This window comes from Varroa jacobsoni, unplaced genomic scaffold (genome assembly GCF_002532875.2).
Source record: "Varroa jacobsoni isolate VJ856 unplaced genomic scaffold, vjacob_1.0 scaffold_974, whole genome shotgun sequence".
NCBI lineage: Eukaryota > Metazoa > Arthropoda > Arachnida > Mesostigmata > Varroidae > Varroa > Varroa jacobsoni.
In genome coordinates, this window is record NW_019213876.1 from 2,489 (window position 1) to 26,552 (window position 24,064).

Genomic DNA, 24,064 nt, shown 5'->3' on the forward strand with positions numbered 1-24,064 from the left:
TATTAAAACAGATATATAAGACCTATTTTTATCCTTTGCTCTATTTATTTAAACATACTATTAATACGACTAATTTCCTTGTTTTTTTTTCGCGCGTTTTATGGCTAAAACCGCTTTAATTACATGGACACACTGATCTATCTGTATTTTCGCCGAACCGTACGCCGTGACTTTGAATCAATATTTTAAACACAAAAAGACCGTAGTATCCCGAGGTGACTTATGTTTGGCGGCCGAGAAGTCGGACTGCAGACAACTTCGTACCACTGATACTGTTAAAAACATGAATATGTATCGATAGGAACTGACACTTCGCCTTTCAAAAAATGCGCCACTCAAAAAAATACTAATTAGAGAAACAACAATTAATATTTAATCAATAGATAATTAGAGAATTGTGCCGAATTGTAGGACATGAAAATGAGGCAACGTTTAGGGCAAACAGTTTTTCAAAACTATGTTTTTCGTTGAATGAGTAAGCTCAAACTATACACTCGTGAATAAATGTACCTTCACAGAGAACGTTAGCTTATCGGGTCACATTTGATTTTCTTAATAGCGTTAGGTATACTACCTACAATATAAGGCACATAAAGTCCGGAATAGGACCTAAAACACTAAATTTGAAAGTGACGCAGTTTACTGAATAGCTAACAAATAATTCTCATTACTCTAATGCTCATATAAGTTCACACTTAACGCAATTGTGCAAAAAGACATCATAAATATATGATCATATTGAGTTAGGCTTATTTTGGTACGCAGCTTGCTTTGTGGTATGTATATCTAGGCGTGGATGCGAGAACTTTATCCAATAGCTTAGAACACAAAGAAGTCGTTTCTTTTTACCTGAAAAAAATGCAGCTTTGCACTCGAATTTCAGCAACAAATAAATGTATTATGTATTTGCAGGCACCCACCGCAACCTTGCCCCCCCCCCCTCTGTCAAGCGATTCGATAGATATTCCTTCTCAGCAGGAATTTTTGCTGTTGAAGGACTCGTCCAGCTTTTGAGACTCTTCTCACTGTCAAATGGCTAGTGATCAGAAAAGATGATACTTTGTCGGGGGAAAGCGTAAAGAATACAGAGATAGTGCAAGGGAGCCTCTCTATCTCTGCAACAGAGCCTTGTTGTAGCATGTAAAAATAACGAGGGAAGAGAAAACGGGAACAATGAAACCAATGAACGTATCTCTGTTCCAACATAATATTTACTGTACCAACCTTAAATAACATACGCACGTTTTCATTAACAATTTGTCAGGTATTTCATTTTTAAAGTTCGGTAACTAAGAAGCGTTGTAATTGCGTCGAACGTAGGCAGATGTTAATTTTGAGACGTTCCACTGTGCAAATTGAACTCAACATGTACAACTGTGCTACGAAGTGAACTACCAAAAGTGTTTATTTCGATTTTGCAGGACAATTCGTTTATGTTTTTGGAGTTCGAGGCTGTGCGATTCCTTGAAGTAACGAAAAAATATTGCTTGGCCCTCAGCCCTAGGAATAGTTAAATAGCTGATAATCAGATACGACAAATACATATTTATGGTATCAGTGACACTGTATGTCCACATCAATACTGGGTCACAAAGCATACACTAGTTCTTAGCTAGCAAGGTCCATTCGGCTTCATACTATCGTGTAAAGCTAAACCCCTTTAGCACAGTATAGGTACGAAACATTATTAGCTAAAGACATTACAAAAAATACTGAATTTAGAATGGGTCAAGGCTCGAACCCCCGGCGGTAGGAGAGTCCCCGACGTAGCGGTTTCCTTCTTCAAACAGACAATGATCTCACCGTACCTTAGTTGTTCACAGGTAGTACCATACATCGTTACAGTTACAAATGTTATATTGGCTGCCCTATTTCATCCCGCTAGCATGGTAGTCAAAAATTGCAGTGTAGTCGATCAGAGATGCGGGTGCAAGTGAACATATCGTATCAGACTTGGGTTAATGAAATGGAAATGAAAACTAAAAGCGAGAATCAAACTTAGTAATTGTGATAACAAAGTGTTTAATTGTATGTAAGCGTATGTATTAGGTCAATATGTATGTGCAAAATATTCTTTAGTGTTATGTGCAAGCGACTGTAAGAAATATAAAACCAAAATTTGACAATTTATAATTAAAATATGTATGCAAACGAAACGCGCGCTACAAACTTGTCTGTTCTCTTTAACTCATAACGAGTTCTCCAGGAGTTTTAAGACACAGCACACAATAGTCAATGAGGTATTGCTACGGCAATGAAAATAATCGTATTTCCATCACAAGGAAATTACTGAGAATTTCAAAGGAATCTTGTTATCTCTTACTTGGGGTAATTGTATGGTCATTCTAAATGGTCGATAAAACTTTTGGTTTATGTCGTATATTGCACTGCACCTGGGGGCGTACTGTCTACGCAGTGTAAAAAATGTTCATCGTATAGTTATATTTTAGATTATACTTAATGTTTCTTTATTTTATCACATCCGCCGTATAGTAAGCTTATTATGTAACAAGGTATAGCATCTAATAGTCGTTTTACATCTTTTTGAATAATTTAAGGCAAAGATCAAATCCTGGGTGCATAAATAATTCCCATAATGTGGTTTGTTGTTCAAGACATCAGAGTTAGGAAACCAGTGTACAACTGTGAACCAGAATCCAGTACTTTTTGTAACATTTCGAACCATAAACCATAAAAGAAGCCCCTTTTTGATTACAACCCGATAGTGAAATACTTATTATTTATCATTGAAATACGAACACGTGCAGTTGTGTGTTTCAAATCATCTATAAAGCTAAATGTAAACCAACATGAACCTAAATACCAGCATTTTGGTTATCGTTTTTGGGTTACCTTTAAGGATTCGGCACAGAGCATATTACAGATTTTAAATGAATTTTGGAAACACAGCTTTTAGATACATAAGCACGGTTGAATTTATAGTCGCTAGTGCAAGCGTTGGCATAAATAACGCTTGTCGGTTGATCTGATCTGCTCTTGTCCTGACCAGTAACTTAATAGAGCCAAGCTGAGTGTTTAATGTCTGATGCTGCTACTAACGTTTTATTACGATGGCCATAGCCTCTGATTAGTGGTGGGATCCTGGGTGGCATAGTAGATGGTGGCAATGATAGGTCGCCGACGTTCGTTCTTCGGGGAGAGCAGAGCGCTTTGGCGAATTGCGCGCCAACTTCAGTCGTCCGGGTCGTCAACCGGCGCTCCCCTCCTGTTTTTTCCGGCCCTCGCTTCTCGTGCTGTCGCCACCGGTCTCGCAACTACTACTGCCGCCGTTAAAAACATCTGACGATGATAACGATTGATGATGTCGATGATAAGGACAATGATTGAATGACAATACCACTAAAAGAGATCTCCAAAGAATAGACTGAATCAACTCGAGTAAAAGTGCATTAGTATTGGCAAAGCAAGTGATTCAAATACCGCTATTGTAATTGGATGGTAGAAGTGCAAACGCCTAGTTAACTTTGCAAGAATAGGTAACTAAGTGGCTCTAGAAATAACGCCAGGGACTTGAAATCGTGGACTCTCTGGTTTAAATATGCAAAAACACAGGCAAACTTATGCATCCCCACTTACTGGTCTACTAACAAAGCTAGTCACTTTTACATCCTTTACCCAGGAAAAATTAACAGATTTACGCAGTTGTAGAGCGTTTAGCATCCAGTGGGCTTATTATTTCGTTTCGTACATCCAAGAAATGAAAAATAGTTTTCTAACACATGGTTCCTTTAAGTAGATTCTTCAACTATTGACGAATCAACCACATGAAAAGGTAGCTCTACCATGTTGTCTGTATCTTGTAATAACTGTAACTTGAAGAATGCTAGAAATGTAAACATCGCTGATATTTACAGTTAATTTTAGGGCAGTAATTTTGTTATTTTCCCAATGATTATGCCGCTTTTCCTCTGTATCATTTCGTTTCGTACTTTGAAACGTCAGTCGTAACTTCGTAGCGTTAACAGCCGTGAGTCGTTTGTAGGTGGAGTCTGGCTGAAATATTTAAACGACGATGGCCCGCCACTTTTCCCTCTGAAAAGGCGGCGGCCTCGACGGGTAACTGGTCTACGATTCTTCTATTCTATTACTATGACTCTCATAATAGTAGAAGAAGAAATAGTCAAAAATAGAAAAGCGGAATTTGTAGACGCAGCAGGAGCATCAGCAGATTTTGGTGTCTATCTCTGTCTCCTCAAATTCACCTGCTTCGTGGCCAAGAACGGCCAGCGAGCATTTTAGAACGTCATGTCGTGTTGATTGGAGAGCGAGCTTTGGAAGTGTCTGGGTACAGTTGGTTGCTTTCGAATCTTTTGGGGTCCGTTGTATACCGCACGGTGACCCGCTGATTGTGTGAAACGTCCCGCAACTAGTTTTCGTGGGGACCCCCCGAGCGGTTGCCCGCCGCGGGAAAGGGCCGAGCCCCTAGCAGACGACGCTTCATCGGCTTAGCCAATCAGAAAGCGGAGTTTGACTTTGGCGCCTTTGTGCTCGGCTCTGCTTGAGCAGGAACTTGTCTGCTAACTGCTGGACCGCTGTTGTTGTGCCTTCCGCGGTCTCCAATTTCATCCAGGCCATCGGAATTCATCTGAGGCCAAAAGTGCGTTGAAATCATTGTGTACGAACTCTACGAAGCCTGTGCTAACGTCGGATGTGTTCAGCGACATCGAGGCGCGCTTGCCCCGCGTTCGTGCGCCTCCCCAAACGGTGGGCCTATCATAGTGCAGTGGTCAATCAGTCAACCAGTCGTTTGGCTCTGTGGCTGGAAGCGATCCCCGCCAGCGCGTCCCAGGGCGGCCCTACTGCCCGGCAGCCTTTATGAAACGCTCGACAGGACCTTTCGGGACAACTGGCAACACAGAATAGGCACTGGCGATTCTCAATGACATCGATGTCCGTACTGCATTACCCGAAGTGAACGACGGTCAGTGCCGTAGGAGCATCAGTCGGCCTCTCTAGCGGCTGCTGGTCTAATCTTGTTCTTCCGAGCGGCCGGAGTTGCGAACGCCGCTGTTGTGAGTTATTCATTTGTTTCATAGTCTATCCTGCGTTTCGCCAGCGATATTGTAAGTGAGGAGTTTGAACCAAAATGAATTTTTCCGAGCAAACACGGCAGGCGCTCTTCATGAGCTATGACGACTATTCGACGCCGACGCCAAAGATCGAGGCCCCGGTAGGGCACTTTGCTGAGTCCAACCCGAACCGCCCGCCTCTACCAAAGCCCCAACAGCGCAATCAGGTTTGTTCGTTGTAGTCTCTCTGTTCGTGCGTGCGTATCTGAAATGTGACATGTCCTCCGGTCGTCTGTCGCTGAATACTTTTTCATAACCGCGAACTCCTCTATTCCTGCTGCAATTACTGACTGATAGTATTGTGATTTCGAGCAATGAATGTTTATTATATAGTGTTATTATCGCCCCTTCGGTCTCTCTAATTAATAATAATAATGATCGAAATAGTAATGGTAATGAACCAATTACAGGCTGCGGCGGGAGCGATGTGCTAAGTTGTGTGCAGTTATAGTAATACTAATTCTGATTTAAACAATACACAATCAATAAATATTGTGTGCCGTTTGTCATGCAGCCGTGCTTATGTGCTGATACTTTAAGGGTCATGCGTATAATGTTGTTGACTATCGAAGCTGCATCATCCATCGAAAATGTGGCTACCGCTGGCGTTTTCTTATTGTTCTCTGCGCTGCTGCGGGGCTCTGTTGATTCGTTATTCGTCGGTCGCGTACATATGACGACTGTACGTAACAGCTCAACCGCAGCAGCAGCAGCACCGCTGAATCGCAAACTCCATTCACCACCGTTATTATGTTAGTTCTGTTAGTGTTGTGGCTGTTGTCGATATTATTTTCTGCCGTCTGGTTCTGTCTCGTTGGACTCGTTTCGATCCAGGCGTCACACACCGAGCGTACCACAACATCATATTATCCAATACCAATTTCAACATGTCTCGATAACGGCTTCGCGCTCACCTATCATCGTTGGTCTATCACTATTATTAATCTATTACTATACGTACTTACCCATCAACCAACTAACCAGCCTCGATTAGTGGAAGGCAATGTGCTCGGCTCTATTGGAGTTGGAATTTGCCATTCAGGTTTTCCACATCATTTGCCTGATTGCTGTCGGCGTGTCAGGGAGTCAGTCATTCACATGGTGAAACGGCTCGCATCTATCAAGCGCTTGACAACTGAAAGGTTAACTAAAGATCTGATAACGAATGTTTGTTTTTTGTTTGCTATCTTCGCTCTCGGTGTATAGTAATCAGGGTGTACACGGTGCACGAACTGACGAGCTTGGGATCGTTGGTTGTTGCTGTAATAACGTGTACTTATTTATCAGTTTAAATGGATTGGATAGAACAAGGCATCATTTTTTTAATATACTAGACATCCGACTGCACATTTCAACAATAGACGTAATGGAGAATTTCTGTTGTCGCTGACAGAAAACGATCACGTTCCGGTTGTTTGTTCCTAGCCGCCTTAGCCTTCTTGCATCTCCTTCAGGAATTTTTAGTGGGCCAGAGATGACGGTCAGAATTATTGAAGATGTTGGGCACACACCAGCAGCCGTCCCAATGTCTGTCTCTCTGTTCGTGATTATATACATACAAAAGCAGCCTTACCTTCGTCTGCCCTTTTTTGTTGTTGCCGTTGCTGCTGTTGACAACTATATAATTGATATCACCTAATAAATATTATCATTCAGCAGCTAATGCTGTGGCCGTTCGTAATGACTTCTTAAATTTAACGCTTCGTTACCTACCACTTCAATAATAATAACAGCAACAATTAAGTATCATTGCTAGATACATATCGATGGTTAATTCTCTGTTTCTCTAGGCATCGAGAAAACTAATGCCATTGTGTTGATCCTAAATTGGTCCGTTGCTAGAGGATGCGGGCTGCATCTAAGTCGCCTTTAGACTACGAGCAAAAATAAAAGTTGCTGGTTATGTTTAGGTTTCTCTTTAGGTTTAGATGACCAATTCACATCTGAAGTAATGCGCGATAGCTTCAGTACCGGAAGTAAGATAAAAATCGGGTGGTCTATTAATATAATAGTCATGTAATAGAATCTTGTTGAAATTTTGGAAGGATACCCATCAAATTTCTGAATTAGGAGGGCTTATGATGAAATAGTACAAACGTATGCCTTACTTATTTTAAAATGTCTTCTTAGTCCACGGACCTTAAACATTGTGAACAGGAATAATGGTGCATAACATTATAGTTATGAGGTCGCTTATTTCTCTCTGAAATAGGGTTCATTGCTACATCTCAGCTCTAGTCTGTGATATTTTGTTGTGCTTGTGGTGATATACATAAAGCAAGAACGGTAATGTTTGTTGCTGTCCAGCAAACCGTTTTCCCAGCTTTAGAAGTTTGCAACGAGAGGTTGTGATATTGAAATCTCCCTCTTTCTCTCCCACTTTTCTGCGTCTCGATCTTGATTTTGGATAAAATATTTGCCCAAACAGTTGATATGATAAATTGTATCTACTATATACGGAATAGATGTGTTTAATCAGTTGAACGTTTAAAAGACAGTCTGTCACCTAATGTATTGGCGTTCGTTATATAGGCGAGTCACCTGATTTCTTCTTTTTAGGTAATTGATCGCATGCGCTGATGTTCAATATGCTCAGCAACATGAAAGAATGAAGACAGATAGTTTTCCTGCAAAAATTATTCTTCGATAAAACCCAACCTTTAATTCAGGTTTGGATATGTACTCGATTGTTGATAAGAGTGGAAAATATTTGAATAACGCATATTGACGTTATAAAAGCGGTTTTTTTTCTAATGTTAACTGCCTATCCGGTTGTGTATAGTTTTTCTAGTTTTTTAGCACATGCAGAACGATGCATTTTTATGAGGTGGTGACCCCGTTCTGACCCGTTTACCGGAGGCTAGCGAGCATTGCGAAGAAAGCGATAAAAGTTGATGGGGTAGGGAATGTCCAATCATTTTGTCGCCTAATAATTTAGGCAACTCCCTTCTTCTTCAAGCAGTGCGTTTAACGAATACTTTTATTCTGATTGCATGCCATCCCCTGCAGTATATTAAAGTATTTCGTAGGCTAGGTATGTACTTCTTGTATATTTTGTAAAGTTAAAGGAAAAATTACAGTTCAATTATTACTCCATGACAGAGAAATGAGCATTATGAGAACACATAAAGCTAAAGGTTTCACTGCTAGAGCTTCAGTTGCTTGCCAGTGAAGTTTTGATTAATTTAGCTCTCTGCCTAAGATATTCAAATAAGGAAGATTACAACCATTAATTTTCTGTACGAATGAGTGAGCGATGAATTTATATCTTTGCTTTCCGTCGCATTGCGTTGGATGCGCTGTGCGAGAGGCTTTACCATGCCAGCTCAAGAGTCCGAAACATTAGAAAAGCTGCTTCGGGAAGATGTTAGAGCCAGTGAGACTTTACTACATGTTATCACAACAATTATCGAATACAGTAGGAGTCCTATTAAGCTGACGGTTTTTGAGTATGCCTTGCTGAAAGACAGCGCGTTTTAAGATACCAATTACACTTCAGTTCAGTATTAAGCTTTTCTTGTGCGGTATGAATGTTTTTCCTATCTGTTGTGGGCATTTGTTGCAGGTGAAGCGGCGTCTCGATATGGAACATGGCTCACCTGTGTTCAAAACGCCTTCGCCCGTTGTTCATTCTAAGAAAATCAAACTCATTGCTCCCAAACAGGAGTCGCCACAGGTAAGACCGTATGATTGCTAACACTTAGACATAGGGTTATGTTTTCTAGACCATGAATCTAATGGAAATTTAGTACTATACCTTTTTTGAATTAAATATGTTCGTAGCTATGAAGTGGATTTCTGTGATGTGGGTTTATTTAACATTTATGACAAGAGAAAATATTCAGATTCTTCATGTACTATACTGACAACAACATATTTAAGAGACCCACGTGTAAGATCATTCAAAAGTATATTGACTCTTACGTGAACTTTGTTTTATTCGCCATAAAACGTCGTGAAAATTATGTTTAGTGTTTTCTTTATAAAAACCCAAACATGAGATGAAGTTAAATATAAGCTAGAATTACTTCGTTCAGTTAACTAACAATTTCAGGTAGCCTACTTGTGGGCTTGATGACCGTGTAGACAATCTTATGATGGCATTGAATACAAGCGTGTCATCAGGTGGAGCTAATCTCTAAAGATGAATGGACTATTACGATAGGGCACACTGTGTTAAACCCCATATATAATTATGTTATTATGGTGCAATAGTTGTTTAGATTGAAACAGCATGCCCTTTAGGAAACTTTTTAAAAAATGAGCATACCTTTCAAATGTAAGTAGTTTCCGATGGTCCTCTCATTATTTCATGTTCAACTATTGACTTCGCTTCTTTCACAGTATCATTACCATCAACTTAAAGATACTAATTTGTTATATATTTTGCTTGCCGACGTCTTTTTAGCATAGCTGTTCACAATTAGTATGCATTAATCGGTTAACTAATAGCGGGAGCTGAGACTGTGGATGTGTGCGTGCTAGGCATTCGAGTAAGGTCGTGAGCGTCCTTTTAGGCCTTGGTATAACATAGGTGTAATATAACTAGAGTAATTATCAAAAGACGCACCTAAGTCAAACCCTAAAGATGCGTCAGTTGTTTAATTTTGTCATTGATTTTTATTTTTGCAACCAAGCTCTTTTCGGAGTAACTTCAAACCATTCTTTTGAATGAGTCATTTTAGCCGTTGTAAAACGGCCGGAGACCAAAGAAGCTATTAGAGGTGACACATGGTATTTTTGCTGGCCGAATGCAACTATTGCATAGGGTGGGCCAATTCACGACTCTTTAAGAAGAAAGCTTCGCAAATGGCCTGCGTTAAGTTTATATTGTCTGCGTTCAGTCCGTGCGCCCCGTAAAATTCTAAGTACATGATGTCGGGCTGAAATCTACATGCATAGCCATAAATTAGCATTTTTCCTAGAACTGTTAATCCAATTGCATATTTTTAGGACATTTAATGAATATCCTTCATAACTATACATGGCTAGGCTGCACGTCATTGGGTCACTTTTTTAAGAGAACTTCAGATATTTGTAGGTTATTATGTTTCTCATTTATAATCAATTTTGAATTGTATTATCAATTGTTAATTATAGCCTCTCGGTCGCTGTGCTCCTTGCTTTATGCTACTTGTATTCAATCATCAAACGATTTCCAAACGTCTACCAAAGTCTTCTTTCTTTGCTTATATTCCAATACAGTAGTCTTATCATGTTGCTTTCCTTTATCTCCGTTATGATATAAATCAAGCGTTTGCATAGCAAGAAAATGCTACTCTCAGTAAAGGAGCAATTATTACATTATGCCAGCGTAGTGTTTCCATCTCCATGCAAGTCAGTATGCCCCTAGGCAATTTACACAGTATATACATTTAATACTTTTTTAATTCATTCATAATTGTTTTTTGTACTTCCGTAATTTGCATTCACAGTTTTTGGCTGTACTTTACTTAAATATTATGACACCTTTTCAGTTGCCCTTGCGTACAACTGAAAGAAAGATGGTAGTTTGAGAAGAACTGATGCTACCAGGACGATTATATTTGCTTGTAAGAGTCGTGAATAGTCTGAAGCCACTACTTATTACTAGCATTGCCACTTTTTTAAGTCGCAATGCTAGTAATAGCATTTTTTTGCAGATATAATGCTCACCGAAAATCACGTGTTAGGTATACTTTAAGAGTACCACGAAGCCAACATTAGTTAGATAATACTGATTCTGTTCTGTACGACCCTTGTGGAAAGATGCCGAGGCAATAATCAGTTTGACCTGACCTAGTCGCAGTAGTAGAGATCATAATGAGGTGATCCTTTATTCAATACTATACGTATGAATGCCAGAAGGTGCACATACACAAGGAAGGTGCATGTGTGTCCGATTGTACGGCAAAGTTGACATGTACGTGATACTGCTGTGTCGGTTTAAAACGCAAATTAAGGCCGGGTTAAGAGAAAAATGGTGTAATTCATGATAAGAATAAGGGTACAGCTAATGGATGGTCGAATTAATGAAACCAAGACAACTTTTTTTTTGATTACGGATGAACAAGGTGGCGGTTCCAAGGTAAATGCTGTATATGATACTGAAAAACATTTGCCTTATCTACTTATAATCAATTTCATGTGCTTCCATCAAAGTTAAGTAGAAATTAAAGGCGAAGGGCTCAAGTTGAATTCAATCCTAGGTTTTTGACACATTGTGTAATAGTCTATAAGGAATGGATTTATTCATTCGTGTTATTTTTTTTGCTCCACATTTTGACGTCGTCGATTCGTATATACTACAAGTGAAGGGAAAGTGATTCAGTTTACGTGGCACCGGCATCACTAGATCATAACACCTATCTTACGTGGGCCAAATGTGAGGCTCAGCCCTGCCAGTTGGATTTATTCCCGTCGAAACGAGTACGGATTAGCGAGATTCCTCTTTCAAGGTTGCAAATCAGACCAAAATCATTCGACAGAGTTAGAGGCTGGTAGCGGGGAGCAGTTTGCGCCATTGGATGATCAGGGTGAAATCGCCCTGATCAGGCTTTTCACTAGGATCCAGGCTAACTCCCTGCACTAGCGTATGACCATGATTGATTGAACATGATAAAGCATAGTCTGCAGTGCTGCTCATTCGTAACTCCACGAGCAGTTTTTTTAATGATATTTTTTTCCAGATTCTCATCCATCCCTTGATTTTCTTGGAATCGGATAATAAAGGATGTAAACCCCTTCACATCGTTTTCTAAAAACAACTTAATTTCTCTTGTCACGTATCTTCTTCGTACGTGTAAGCGTTGTACAGTGTCCCGTGTTTTCCAAAGATGCAGTGCAAAGGATACAGACTTCCGATGGGGCTTTACTAATTCTGTAACAATGGCTTTGAAAAACTTCGTGATCCGTGAGAATTTGCGTTTGGTAGTGAGCTCTGCATCAGGATGTGCAACCCAGCTTTCTGTATTGGGTATAATGTCCTTTTCTGTCGGTGACGGGGTAAAATTAGGCATCGCCTCCAACTCTTCTTGGCTTATTCTTAGGACCTTGTCTTCCATCGAATCATGCCAAAGCATGCGCCTTTCTTCACCTCTCAGGTCCTATTTAATGGTGCCTGCCAGGAGCAAGATTGCATTTGTGTTAACAATGCAGTAGGCTTGGATAATTTTAAGCGCGAGCATTTTCTGATCATTTCTGGTAGCTCCTTGACCGTGACCTTTGCAGGTTTGAGAAACGTTCAAAGAGGTATCCAGAAGAGCGCAATCGACTCCGCTACTATCTTGAGGAGATAAAAGATAAATTTGTATTTTGTTATATCCACCGATTTTTCCGTTCTTATCACGGAAATTTTTATCACGTGAAATCATAGAGAATAAGAACCAGCGTGTGATTACATGTAGGTATTGACCAATGGGTGTACCACAGACCTCTGTCGAGGTTGAGAACGATCATAGAGTAGTGCTATGTAAAATACTTCACTAACGCGGAAATAAAACTAGGCGAAGAAACTCGTATTTGTCTAAGATAAATTATTCTCACATGTGGAACTATCAGAAACGGAAAATTCCTTCATTAGTAGAGCACACTGTCATCAACTGAGTACACATTCAAGCTAATAACACATTTAATTCGCTGAAGCTGAACGATGCCAGCGGCGATAAACGTATTATATTATATAAAATTCTATGCATTTAATTTAGACTTTTTTATTTCGTTATTAATACTATTGTATAACAGTCAGGTTTAGCTTTGAATGGATGTTACGAACCTCGGTTGTCTAATTTTTTCGTTGTGACATTTTCCAGAAATCTGAGCCTTTTTAAGATAACCGTAGAAAATTAAAAGATTAGTTTAACCTTTTAAATTATCTGAGGTATTTAGTTGCCAAGTTGGTTCGTAACAAATAATCCGAAGTCGTGCGAACATTTCAAATAACTCAATCCGATGTTTAGATTTATTTGAAACAATGACACAGGCGTGAGCAAAGCCCGCCGGTGAAATCCAATATATTAATAACAACATTCACAATTACAAACCGGCCCCAGTTTGCGCGTGGCCTTGGACATTTTAACCTTTGACCCTATGCAAATAATGTATGCGTTTTAATTGGTTTTCAGAATTCTTTGCTACTTCCATCGTTGAGCTCACGTGAAGGTCGTGTGGATACGTCCCTAGGTAAACTTACTCGCAAGTTTATCGACCTTATTCGTGCCGCTCAAGACGGACTTGTGGATCTGAATCAGGCAAGTGAAGTTCTATCTGTGCAGAAACGGCGAATATACGACATTACAAACGTGCTCGAAGGTATCGGGCTAATCGAAAAAAAGCAGAAGAACGTCATTCGCTGGAAGCCGCAAAATGAGGAAGGATCTTCACGGCAGGGTGCTCAACTACAGCTTGACCTGAAGGAGTTAGAGAATAAGGAACACATGCTTGATGAATTGCTTAAATCAGCCGCAAGTGAGCTCGAAAAGATAACTGATACTGATGGAAAGCAGTGGGGTTACGTGACATACGCAGATATGCAAAATATACCTTCGTTACGTGATCAGACCGTGGTAGCTATTAAAGCACCGCCAGATACAAAGCTTGAGGTGCCTGACGTACATGACAAAATTCAAATGTTCTTACGGAGTGATAGAGGACCTATAGAGGTGTTCGTTTCGGCGGACGGCATGGGTCACAACCACCCTGCTAGTGATACGAGCGAAAACACTGCGCCAGAATACAGCCTTACAGCATCTTCGGTCACTACATCTGATACGACGTCACACGACCAAGGTGAGAAGACGCCGCAGTTTATATGGAGTTTAATAATTATACAGCATAAGATTTGAACTAACAAATCAAAAAGAATCAATACGTTTCAATACGTCGTTTGATTTTTCCTTAGGTGTTCGCATAGAAGGTGATAGCTTTTTTTAGGCTAGTATCGAATATTCTACAAGGACTGCTAATTTCAACAATGATATAATCACAGCCAGTTGGTTAATTGTCTTTTCGATTCCACCGTCTTAATCTCTTTTCAGCTGGAACTTCAGCTACAAATCTTCTGGACGATGATCCACTACCGTACCGAACCAGCTGTATCCCAGGTCAAATGTGAGTCACTCGAGATTATCAACTACGGCAGATTTTTTGTCAAGGACTTTGCTATATGATCTGCCACTCATCACTCCGTGCTGCTCATAACTGAAGGGACCAAATGCTAACCCAAGTAGATAGGATTGAAATATATTAACTTAGTTAATTGGCTAACGCTTAAATCTTGGTGTAGGTGTTAACCAACGACAGCTTATTGCACGGGTATCTTTACTGTCAAAGTATACAGCCGACAAAATTTTGAGTCCTTGGCATTTCCTGACACTGGTTGGTAGGTGTTTGGTCTATCAAGTTACGATAAGAATATGTCCCCTGTTAAGGTATTATCAAGAATACCAGCGACTCTATGCCCTCGACACTACGTCAGCTTACAAGAAAGTTAACTGGACCCTTTTTCCGGAGGATTTGATTTTCTTATAAACTTTTAAGTAGCGGAGCTCCGAGTAGAGTTAGAAAAAATTCCCTTCATCAATAAGATAACGCTTCATTTTTTAGCAAACACGACAAGTGTTCCTGGGTACCATGTATTACATTTCCTGTACAAGATGGACGGAAGAGATGGCTGATACAACTTTGTAGACAGTTTCCCACAAGGTTCATAAAAAGCCTGACGTTTTGTTATTGTTGTACATACGAAGAGGCATCCACATAGTAATATTTGTTGATTATGATTATTTATATTGTAGTCTTGTATTTATATCTCAGGAACATTATATTGCAGAAATGTTAGTGAGCCTGGTCATTGAACCTAATAAGTGAAGATAGTATTGTAAGAGTTGCGGTTTGAGGGTTAAGCACAAAAGCTGCACGGTCAGTTACTGGCCTTCAGATCGCTTAAGTTAAAAAGTGAGATTGTGAATCTGAAGTTAGTCCTTGTTCATGCCATTATAAATGCTATGTGCTACTAGTAGAGTGAATCAAAAAAGCCATAGAACCTAACGGACTTATGTTGCGCACAGTCTCAAAGTAACTTCATCTAACACTATCATGTTGGCTTAAAATGCTGTGCCCCCACACGCTACATTGCTCTTTTTCGTGCTAGATATGTGCTATATTGCAAAAAGCAGAAGGCTCATGAACAAACAATCGATAAAACGTATTTTTTTTACGCATTAAAACAATAAAACGGCTCCATCTAATCTGCTGACTCTCCGAACTTTGAGATTGTTAGCGCACGCGCATTGGTGAGCGAGACGCGTATGCGTGACTGGATCGAACCTCAGTTAGCTTAGATCATTTTCTAACAGGAGGGTAGGACACCCTTTAATCACAAATCCTTAGACCAGCGAGAAAATGTAACTAATAAATAACTTTCGTTAGCCACAACGAGTGACGAACGGTCATTGGCTTAGAAACGATATCTATCGTGCCGTTTGGCTTGTTGATATAGTTACTGTGCTGTGGTTTTTGTTGTTTAGCATGAGCAAGTGTCATATATAAAATGTTTGCTTAGCGACTGTGTAACTTAGGTGTTATAATACGAGTGAGCGTGCGTGGGTGTGTGTGTGTGTTTGTGTGTGTGTGTATGTGTATGTGTGTGCTTTTGTGTGTGAGTGTGTGCGCGCGCGCGCGCGCGCCTGTCCGCATCTCCAATTATTCACTGTTCGACGTTGAAAATTGGCTATTGTTAATATCAATAGAGCACGACGATGAAGTGGCCGAATAGCGCAATCAAAGTTTCTAACAGGAGGTTTAATTGAGCGCCTGACTAAGGTTGTTTTCTAGACTACCTGAATCTAAAGTAAAAAGCATCGGTTGTTCAATGCTACAGGGCCATAGTTGGTCTGTTTTTGTTTCCTGTTTTTTGTCCGTAGCTAAAAAAAAACGTAGAAGTAAGTGGACTGAAATGTACGCACTAAACAAGTATTTGTAGATTCAGTATGTCAAGGGGTATGATAGTTATTAGAAAATGCTGGAAACACATTGCAGTAATCGTGTTAAATACACCTTAAAGTCATACGAAACAATGGATGTGCATCTTCGCCGCGAAGCGAGGTGATTCGCTTACATTACCTATTAGTCCGATAGAACGAGAGGGTTTGACGCAGAACTCAATGTCAAAGCTTAGCGACGATATATTAAGCATGGGAGCAGCGTGTCAATAACAATGGTATTTATATGTTGATACCGGACTGGGGTGTTGTTTGGAATATTTACCGTATCTAGATGCTAAAACGTAACTTTCAACTAAACTGCGTAACATGTATACTGCTCATTCGCACGGCCGCCCATTAGGTCGCTACGTTCGACAGTATGGTATTTTTGAGGAAAGAATACGTTTCCCTATACTAGCAAAGTTTTGTCGTAGCTATCTGCTGCTCTGCAATTGATTTTTAGTCCATTTCGTCAATAAATAGAGGGCTTAACTTGTATTGTGTATCACTGTTTAAATTAATTTTTAGATCACCAACGGATGAAATGGTCTCCCGCTTCATCACACCCTTCGTCAACTTGCAGCCAACCCTCTCAGAAGAAGACTTTAACTTCACATTGGCAGATGGAGAGGGAATTACCGATCTATTCGACGACTATCTCGTGCCGTTCCAGTGAGGTCTGCACCGCACTACTCAGTCCTAAATGAAAGAAGATACTTCTGGTTTGAGATGATAGCAGTGCGGTCTGTGTATTCATCGATGTCAACTCTGCCGATGGTGACCAAGTTCGATAAAGATAATACTTTTGTACCGAAGCCGCTTTTATGGACTAAAAAAGGAGCGGCTCCGGTCCTCGCTGTGGCTGGTGTTTGGGGGGTGACATGTCAACGTCAAGACTAACAGCAGCATCGGCAAGGCACGACGGTGACTTCTGTGATTACATATTACATTCTTATTTTTATTTTATAACTATGTGTAGTTAAGCAGCAGTCTGCTGTCTCTTGTAACTAATATGTGGGATGGACTGTATGCATCCATTGAGTCCTAAAACGAACCACACCCGGTTCGCGTGCTCCGCGAAATATATTTACCCAAGATGATGATATTAGAACGATACGACGATAAATTATAATAGTGCTAGTAAGGGAAATCATGTAGATGGCATTAATTAAAAACGTTTGTTTTAAAAAAAAACAAAACAACCAACTGCCATAAGCAGTTGTCCAGGCAAATCTAAAAAATCTGGACGCAGTATCAACATAGGTGGCGGTTACGATTTTGTTTTCTTTTAATTTTTGATTCGACCAATAGAGGCAAAAAAAACAAAGATGGCGGAGGATTTCATAAGCATATATTATTATTACGATTTCCATCGATCGTCGTCGTCATCGCTATTAGTTCTTTTATGAGAGAAGCGTTGCGAGATGTAAGCAAGCAGTAAAAGCAAAGTTGTAATTATGACACAGAAAAGAAATTATATTCTTCATGCTTTTAGTATTGAACATACGATTGATCTTAGCGTTTGGCAGTGTGTGGGTGCCTTTGGACGAGTTTAAATAGATATAACTAAACCGTCATGGGATGCTTGAAAAACTCTTTTACTACGGTGACTATCATCAATATAAGTCGCCAGATTTATGCAATGTATCTACATCTGTTCTATCAGGTATCATGATATTTAGTGATACAGAAAATTATGATCTATGTTTGGGTTCTTTAACATTACAAGTAACGACACTTGCAAGCGCTTCGCAAATAACGATGATGCGCCCTAAATAACCAGAGCTTTTCTTCTACTCGCACGTGTCATCATCACCAATATACACCCGTACACAGAACAAAATCTAAGAAAAAACGCGAATGTACAGACAAAAGGAGCAAAAAGATACCTCAATGTAATAGAGATAGTAGAAGTAGTTAGTAGAGGTAGAAACGATGAGATGATGATCAATTTTGATTGACCATCATAGTAAAATCTACACTTCTGCTGCTGCTGGCCACTATTTGTAATCCATAATATTTTAAATTATCAAAGGAGCGCAGATTTAACATTAGAGGGCTAAGCGTAGTGGAAACAAGGGCCAGTATAATATATATATATATAAATTTTAGCTGAAGGAGACAGAGAAACGGGACACGAGAGGCTTAGTAGACAGAAAAATGAAGCGAGGAAGAGCAGACTTATATTACTGTAGAGCAACGAAGAGACACGGTATGGCCAACGTGGCTGGGCGCGGTATTTACAGAACGTATACACGTTTCTATACGGAATAAGGAAAAGTAAGCGGGAGAAAAATCTGTCTGTAAATGTGGCAAGGTATGTCGAAGGAGGAGCTGGGGTTTAGGTCGAGTGAACCGGACTGTATACGCCGTGGGCTCTTATCGATGTATGATAGAAACAAAGGATATATACAATAATGCGATGCGATTGTGTTATACTTCGGAACCGTGCTCCCAGAAAGTTCCGCAAGTTTACGAGCACCGAGTGACACTCAATGGAGCGGGTTGGATATAACAATAACGATTTTTAGATCTCACGCACGTTGCCGGTGTCTTTTCTCCCTTGGCATTATTATGTTAGTAGCTTGACACTGCTACAAGCTTATCACATCGGAACTTGTCGAATTCTTAATGCTGCAAAAACAGTAACAGTAAACCTTGTAAGGTGACTAGACGCCATCCCGTTAAGTACATCTAGCTTTGATTGTTATTCTGATGGTGTCTAATGTGGACGAATCCTTTAGATTTACTGAACGAAGACCGTCATTATGCGAACTCGTGGTAAAGCACTCCTAAGCTACTTGCCTTGTCTTTGCTAAATATCCGCAATGGGTTCATAGAAATAGGTCATAGGCAACTCATGGTGTGGAACCCACACTGAATAATTGAGGTAAAAATACCTTTGTTCTGAAGCGAACATGTGAAATGTGTGGGAAAATTTAATTAGAAGTTGGTGAATTTACGCAGTGGCACCTTATTTTGATCACGTTGAACACAAGTCAGGCGAAACAGTTTAGACCGCCTGTACATGTGAAGATCGCCGAGAAGGCAGACATGCTCAGCTTATTCGGTTTATGAACTACAGTTCGTTCTCTTTATGTTGTGTCCAAGGTGAGTTTCGATCCGCCTAGTTATTATATTTTGACATTGATCATCCTTTATTTCTAGCCACTCGGCTGTAAGTCGTTTTTATTTTTACAGTTAAATTATCGTAACGAAAAAACAAAAATATAGTCGTTGTGCCTCGTAGCAAAATGTATCGATTTTTTGCAGTGAATCGTTTTGTTGATTAGAACGCATTGTACATACAACCGTAATACTTTTGTGAGGAGCCGTGGAGCAAACTGATTGCTTTAGATAGTACAACTATGTATTATTATTAGTTGGGCAGACATATATAGACATATACCGGGCTAGCACAAGTGAAACCTTAGGTCTCGGGGTCTCTGAAAAAGTATCAGAGCCTAGAACGAGAATATATATATATATATATGTATACCCGGGAAGAAAAGACTGCCCGACAATGGTGTGATTGAGGGAGAGGCTAAAGAGGGTTAAAATCATTAAGCTTAGGAAGGAATGAGGAGAACTGCTCACATAAGTTATCCATTCATGCCGCTCATGGTACTCTTTATATTCTACAAACATTATCAGTTTTCTTTCATAGGCAAATGGCCAGTGAATCACTGGGCCGCAGAGTAACTGAAACGACATTGATACAGCAACTCGGTAGACGAGGAAATTATTAGAAACCGCGCTCACTATTTACGTATTCATACGTGATATTGAGCGCCCTCTATGCTAACACAAATCGAAAATGGCTGAGAAAGTAAGAGCAAAGTCGTGCGACTGACTTTGTGTCATGAAAATAGATAAGAATGCCCATTGATAGAAGCTACAAAGAGCAGATTTTCATAATCAAATATTTAGGTTGTGCACCATGCACGTGTTCTAGCTACTCGATGTGCTTGATATTTTGATTATTTTATCTATGACATGCAGTTGAAATTAGCCACGAATTTTAATTAAGCAGGTGTCACCAAACGAGAACGGCAAAATAATTTCCAACAGTGTTTTTTTAGTACTGAACCTACCACTACCGATCAGTTTAACGGTTTGCCATTTTTTTTTCCAGTTTACATATCTAAAAGTTAGTACGCTGCCATAAAACTTTACACCATTGAGAATCTACGTTTAGTTGTGAAAGTAATAACTCTTTTCAAGGATTGTTCATTTTGACCTGGCATGGTAACATTAGATATAAAAGACGCGTGAGTAGGTTTAGTATTAAGTGTCAATCGATTTTTTTCATGATCTAACTAAAAGTCAGATTTAAGCTCGGTTACGAAAATACTGTTAAAAGAACCGTTGAAAAGGGAAGCATATTAAATCTGGAGCAGTCTGGTTCTAGTCTTCTTCTACTAACGGTGATTAATCTCATTGCTAGAAAGCGCACGAGGAAAGGTGGTACGCAGCGGAAAATCATTGGTAGTGTTTCTAATGGCTTAAATTAATGTTATCATCATGAAGGCAATTAATACTTGACAAAATGGTGTTGTTGCTACATTCGGAATCAGTCACTATCTGTTTATAAACTGGCTCTAATATAGCCACGAAGTGGTAACCGTAAGCCTCATGATATCATGCTTACTGACTACAAGAGTAATGAAGCGCGAGTGGCGGACGTACATACGAAAAAAAAAAAAAAACAGCGAGATTGCTCGTTTTCCTCAAAGAGGAAATACACAACGTCATTTTAGTAATAATAATGAACATGGTAATGTCGGTAATTGCTCTTCAGTACCACATAACATTTCTCACACACGATAGCAATTTTAGTACCGATTTCAGCTGGTTGATTTCCAGCTAGTATATAAAACAAACGTTTAGTTCCATATTATGGTATGATTCATTCTGTTCGCATGTTGTTTGGACAACGACAGCCATCGGGTTTATCCATAGCCATAGTTGCACATGACATAATTTGAGACCTGTACGAAAAAGCTATATTATAATCGTTAGTTACAAGATTTACCCCATCAAATTTATTGAAAGACTCGAAATGGGAGACTTGGTGGACTGGATGGTAAGTTCTGAATTCCAGTGAAGTGTGCAAAGCGTGTCCAAATATTTATTTGATAATGTATAAAGGTGTGCATGAAATATAAAAATTGTAATAATATCATTGTCCTTTGGCTCGTCATTTCGTAGTTGTCTTCAACCATCTCCTAAAGAGAACTTAACGGCTGACACGTAGGCTGCCGTGAGAAATCTGGAATTAACTTCAAAAATTCGACTCGTCATTTCAACGAATCCAACTCGTCAGCTTAATATGTGCCCACAAAATGCCTTTTAGTTTTTATTTTCGATGTATGATGGTAAGTAACTATGCAAGGACAAATTCATTTCGCCGTTATTACAGCAATTTCATGAGGGAAGTAATTTTTTATGTTACGTAGTAGTAGCTGAAGTACACAGCATACTTCAGTGGCCCCGCACTATAAGGCTTTATCACCCTGCCATACGGGTGTGTCACAACGAAGTCAAATCTGCAGTCCTAATGGGATAAAATGTTTCCTTAACGTATATTTGGTCAGATAACGCGCGGGGTCAACTCGCCATTTCACCTGTTATCCAATATGAGGCGCTTCTGGTGTATCACAATCGACTTGATAAGTGGTTTGTTGATCAGTCTTGACCACCACACCTAACACGCAGTGATTGGTTCTCGAAAGCATCTTGTGTTATATGATTATGAAAATAAAATACATGATACATACTATAACGCATAACCGAAAAGCAAAATGATCGATGACCATGCTGATTATTGACGGTGATGAAGGCCAAAGTTATTCAATTATAGGACGAAAAAGACCCAGCAAATCGATGGCGAACAAAGGACATTATTGTAACTGAATTAAATTGAGTGAGAGTTAGATTAAATAGATTGGTTAGGAAGGAGCGGATGCGGTGATATACCAATAGTAAGTATCACAGAAGGTCGTTGGTATTGTTCCTTCATTTTCGAAATGTTAGATGGATGTGGTACACGTCAAGCCCAACATAAGAGGCGAGGATGATGGGTTAGATGCTATTTTATTTTGCGAATGAGAATCACTCGGTGAGGAAAAAGAATGATATAATGGAGAGGACGGCGACGATATATTGTATTTAGCATGCAACATGTAATAAGAATAACAATATTAACAATTGGGGATCGGGGACTGGTGTGTGATCACAACGACGGCTGTTACGTAATAATGACGCCGAGCCTGAAGTCGATGTTGCTTGTAACAATAAGCACATGTGTGGGTGTGTGTTGTGATGGCGATGAGAATAGAAGTTAACGCCATGGCGCATTTATAATGACACGATTATTACAATATAGTAGATGCTTACTGTTAATCTCCAATTGATTAGCTCTATTCAACGAGGTGTAACTCAACAAGCGTGGATTGAGATATAGATATCATGTAAATAGTGTGTAAATAAAGAAAAATTATGTGACTTGACATCGTGATTAATGTTTGATTTTTACTTTAGATTAAAAACCGTGGATTGTTTTCATGGACCACCAGCAAATCATACGACCTGGGCAGCCACGTCACGTCACTGCAGTGTAGCGACGTATGTCGGCCTAGGAGCATGATTTTACGCAGAGTTTCCTACTCTGTATGGTTGCCCCATATCGCCATCGGCTATTGTTGCTGTTCTACTGTCACTTCCAGTAAAAAAAAAAAGCAGCGACATCTTTGCTCTACAAGCGACAACAAGTAGTGACCCTAAGTGGTTATTCAACACTTATTTTATAGTGTTCTTTGAGTCGAGAGGCGATCATTTTGTTTATTTACATAGCGGTTCAGGCAAAAATGAGCCATAGTCGTTCATGGAGTGTCCCTGTAATGGAATCCTTAGTTCTACAGTTAAATTATTTTTCTCTGAAGCACTTTTCATGAAAAACAAACGCTTTTCCAAACGACGGTTTGGAATAATATAATAGCAAACGCTATTGTATTTATCGCTGGACGGTCTACCGGCCTGTTTACGGATCCACAAAGAGAAATATTAAATTTGCTGGGAACTTCTTAAGCACCCTATATTGCACCTCTGCTTCCTAGATTTTCCAGCCTCGCTAAACGAGTTGTCGAATCCAATTTACTGCCCCATATATATGCCAAAACGCTTTTTACTAATGACATGACTTATTCATTTTCTATCTATTAATGTAAAAAGGTAGTAAAATTCGACTATTTGGAGATGCCGGAATGCCTTACGGTACATAGCAGAAAAAGGACAAAAATAAAGTATTAAGTTCTATAAATGCTTTTAGAACGACATATTGAATATAATCGTTGCACATTGAGTATAAAAGTGCGGAACAGTTAAACCACTATAAGCATCTAAGCACCTAAGATCAGTGCTAATCCTCGTCAATAATCTGAAGGCCTGCCCAAAACTTGTTGAAAAGAAGTCGATAGAATCGTATTATAAATATGTTTAGAAACAGGTGGTGAATTTAGGCTTATCCTGAACCAGCTGACACTCTGATATCACGAGTAGCTCATCATTGCTACGTGTTTTACACGTCTAAAAAATCATATTACAAGAACTTCAGCAAAAGGCTCTACCTTGCCTGGCGGTTATGTTGTTATATGGTTGAGACGACGCGCTAAAAAAAGTACCGGGAACTCAGCATATCAAGGTCTGTTAGAGAACTGGTCTTTGAAGTAATATCAAGGGGAGGATAAACTGAGCAGTATAAAATTTAATTTAGAAAACGGCTGCATTGTGAGTGTTCTTAAAGTTCGCTCTATTTGAACGTATTTCAAATAGTGCATTTCAACAATTACGCTAACTTCTTTGTACAGATAGTTTGGCTTCATCTACAATAAAAACAGTACTAATAGTAATGCTTAAGAGTTGTTGACGGGTTTTGCGCGGAAGAAGTAATGGGAGAACCTTGACATTCATGTATTATTTGTATCAGTGCTTGTTGGCCTACATCTAACACCC

The 24,064-nt window shown here is 39.6% G+C and overlaps 1 protein-coding gene and 1 long non-coding RNA gene across 4 annotated transcripts; one reads left to right on the forward strand and one right to left on the reverse strand.

The window, feature by feature from the left end:
- Window positions 1–2,436: 2,436 nt before the first annotated feature.
- On the reverse strand, window positions 2,437–6,630 carry LOC111265464 (uncharacterized). Of its 2 annotated transcripts, none has more exons than XR_015313081.1 (2): window positions 6,056–6,630; window positions 2,437–3,300 (listed from the first exon to the last, which is right to left on the reverse strand). It is a non-coding gene; the product is annotated as an uncharacterized LOC111265464 (long non-coding RNA). The 2 variants fall into 2 exon arrangements; XR_002683473.1 differs by lacking the exon at window positions 6,056–6,630 and adding an exon at window positions 3,598–3,859.
- On the forward strand, window positions 3,880–21,257 carry LOC111265460 (transcription factor E2F6). 2 transcript variants are annotated; one of them, XM_022842175.2, is made up of 5 exons: window positions 3,880–5,257; window positions 8,656–8,766; window positions 13,193–13,856; window positions 14,105–14,177; window positions 16,580–21,257. In XM_022842175.2, exons 1-5 carry the CDS (start codon window positions 5,108–5,110, stop codon window positions 16,725–16,727), a joined length of 1,146 nt encoding a protein of 381 aa, XP_022697910.1. In that variant the 5' UTR covers window positions 3,880–5,107; the 3' UTR covers window positions 16,728–21,257. The 2 variants fall into 2 exon arrangements, with proteins under 2 accessions (XP_022697910.1, XP_022697909.1); XM_022842174.2 differs by lacking the exon at window positions 16,580–21,257 and adding an exon at window positions 14,673–15,503.
- Window positions 21,258–24,064: the final 2,807 nt, after the last annotated feature.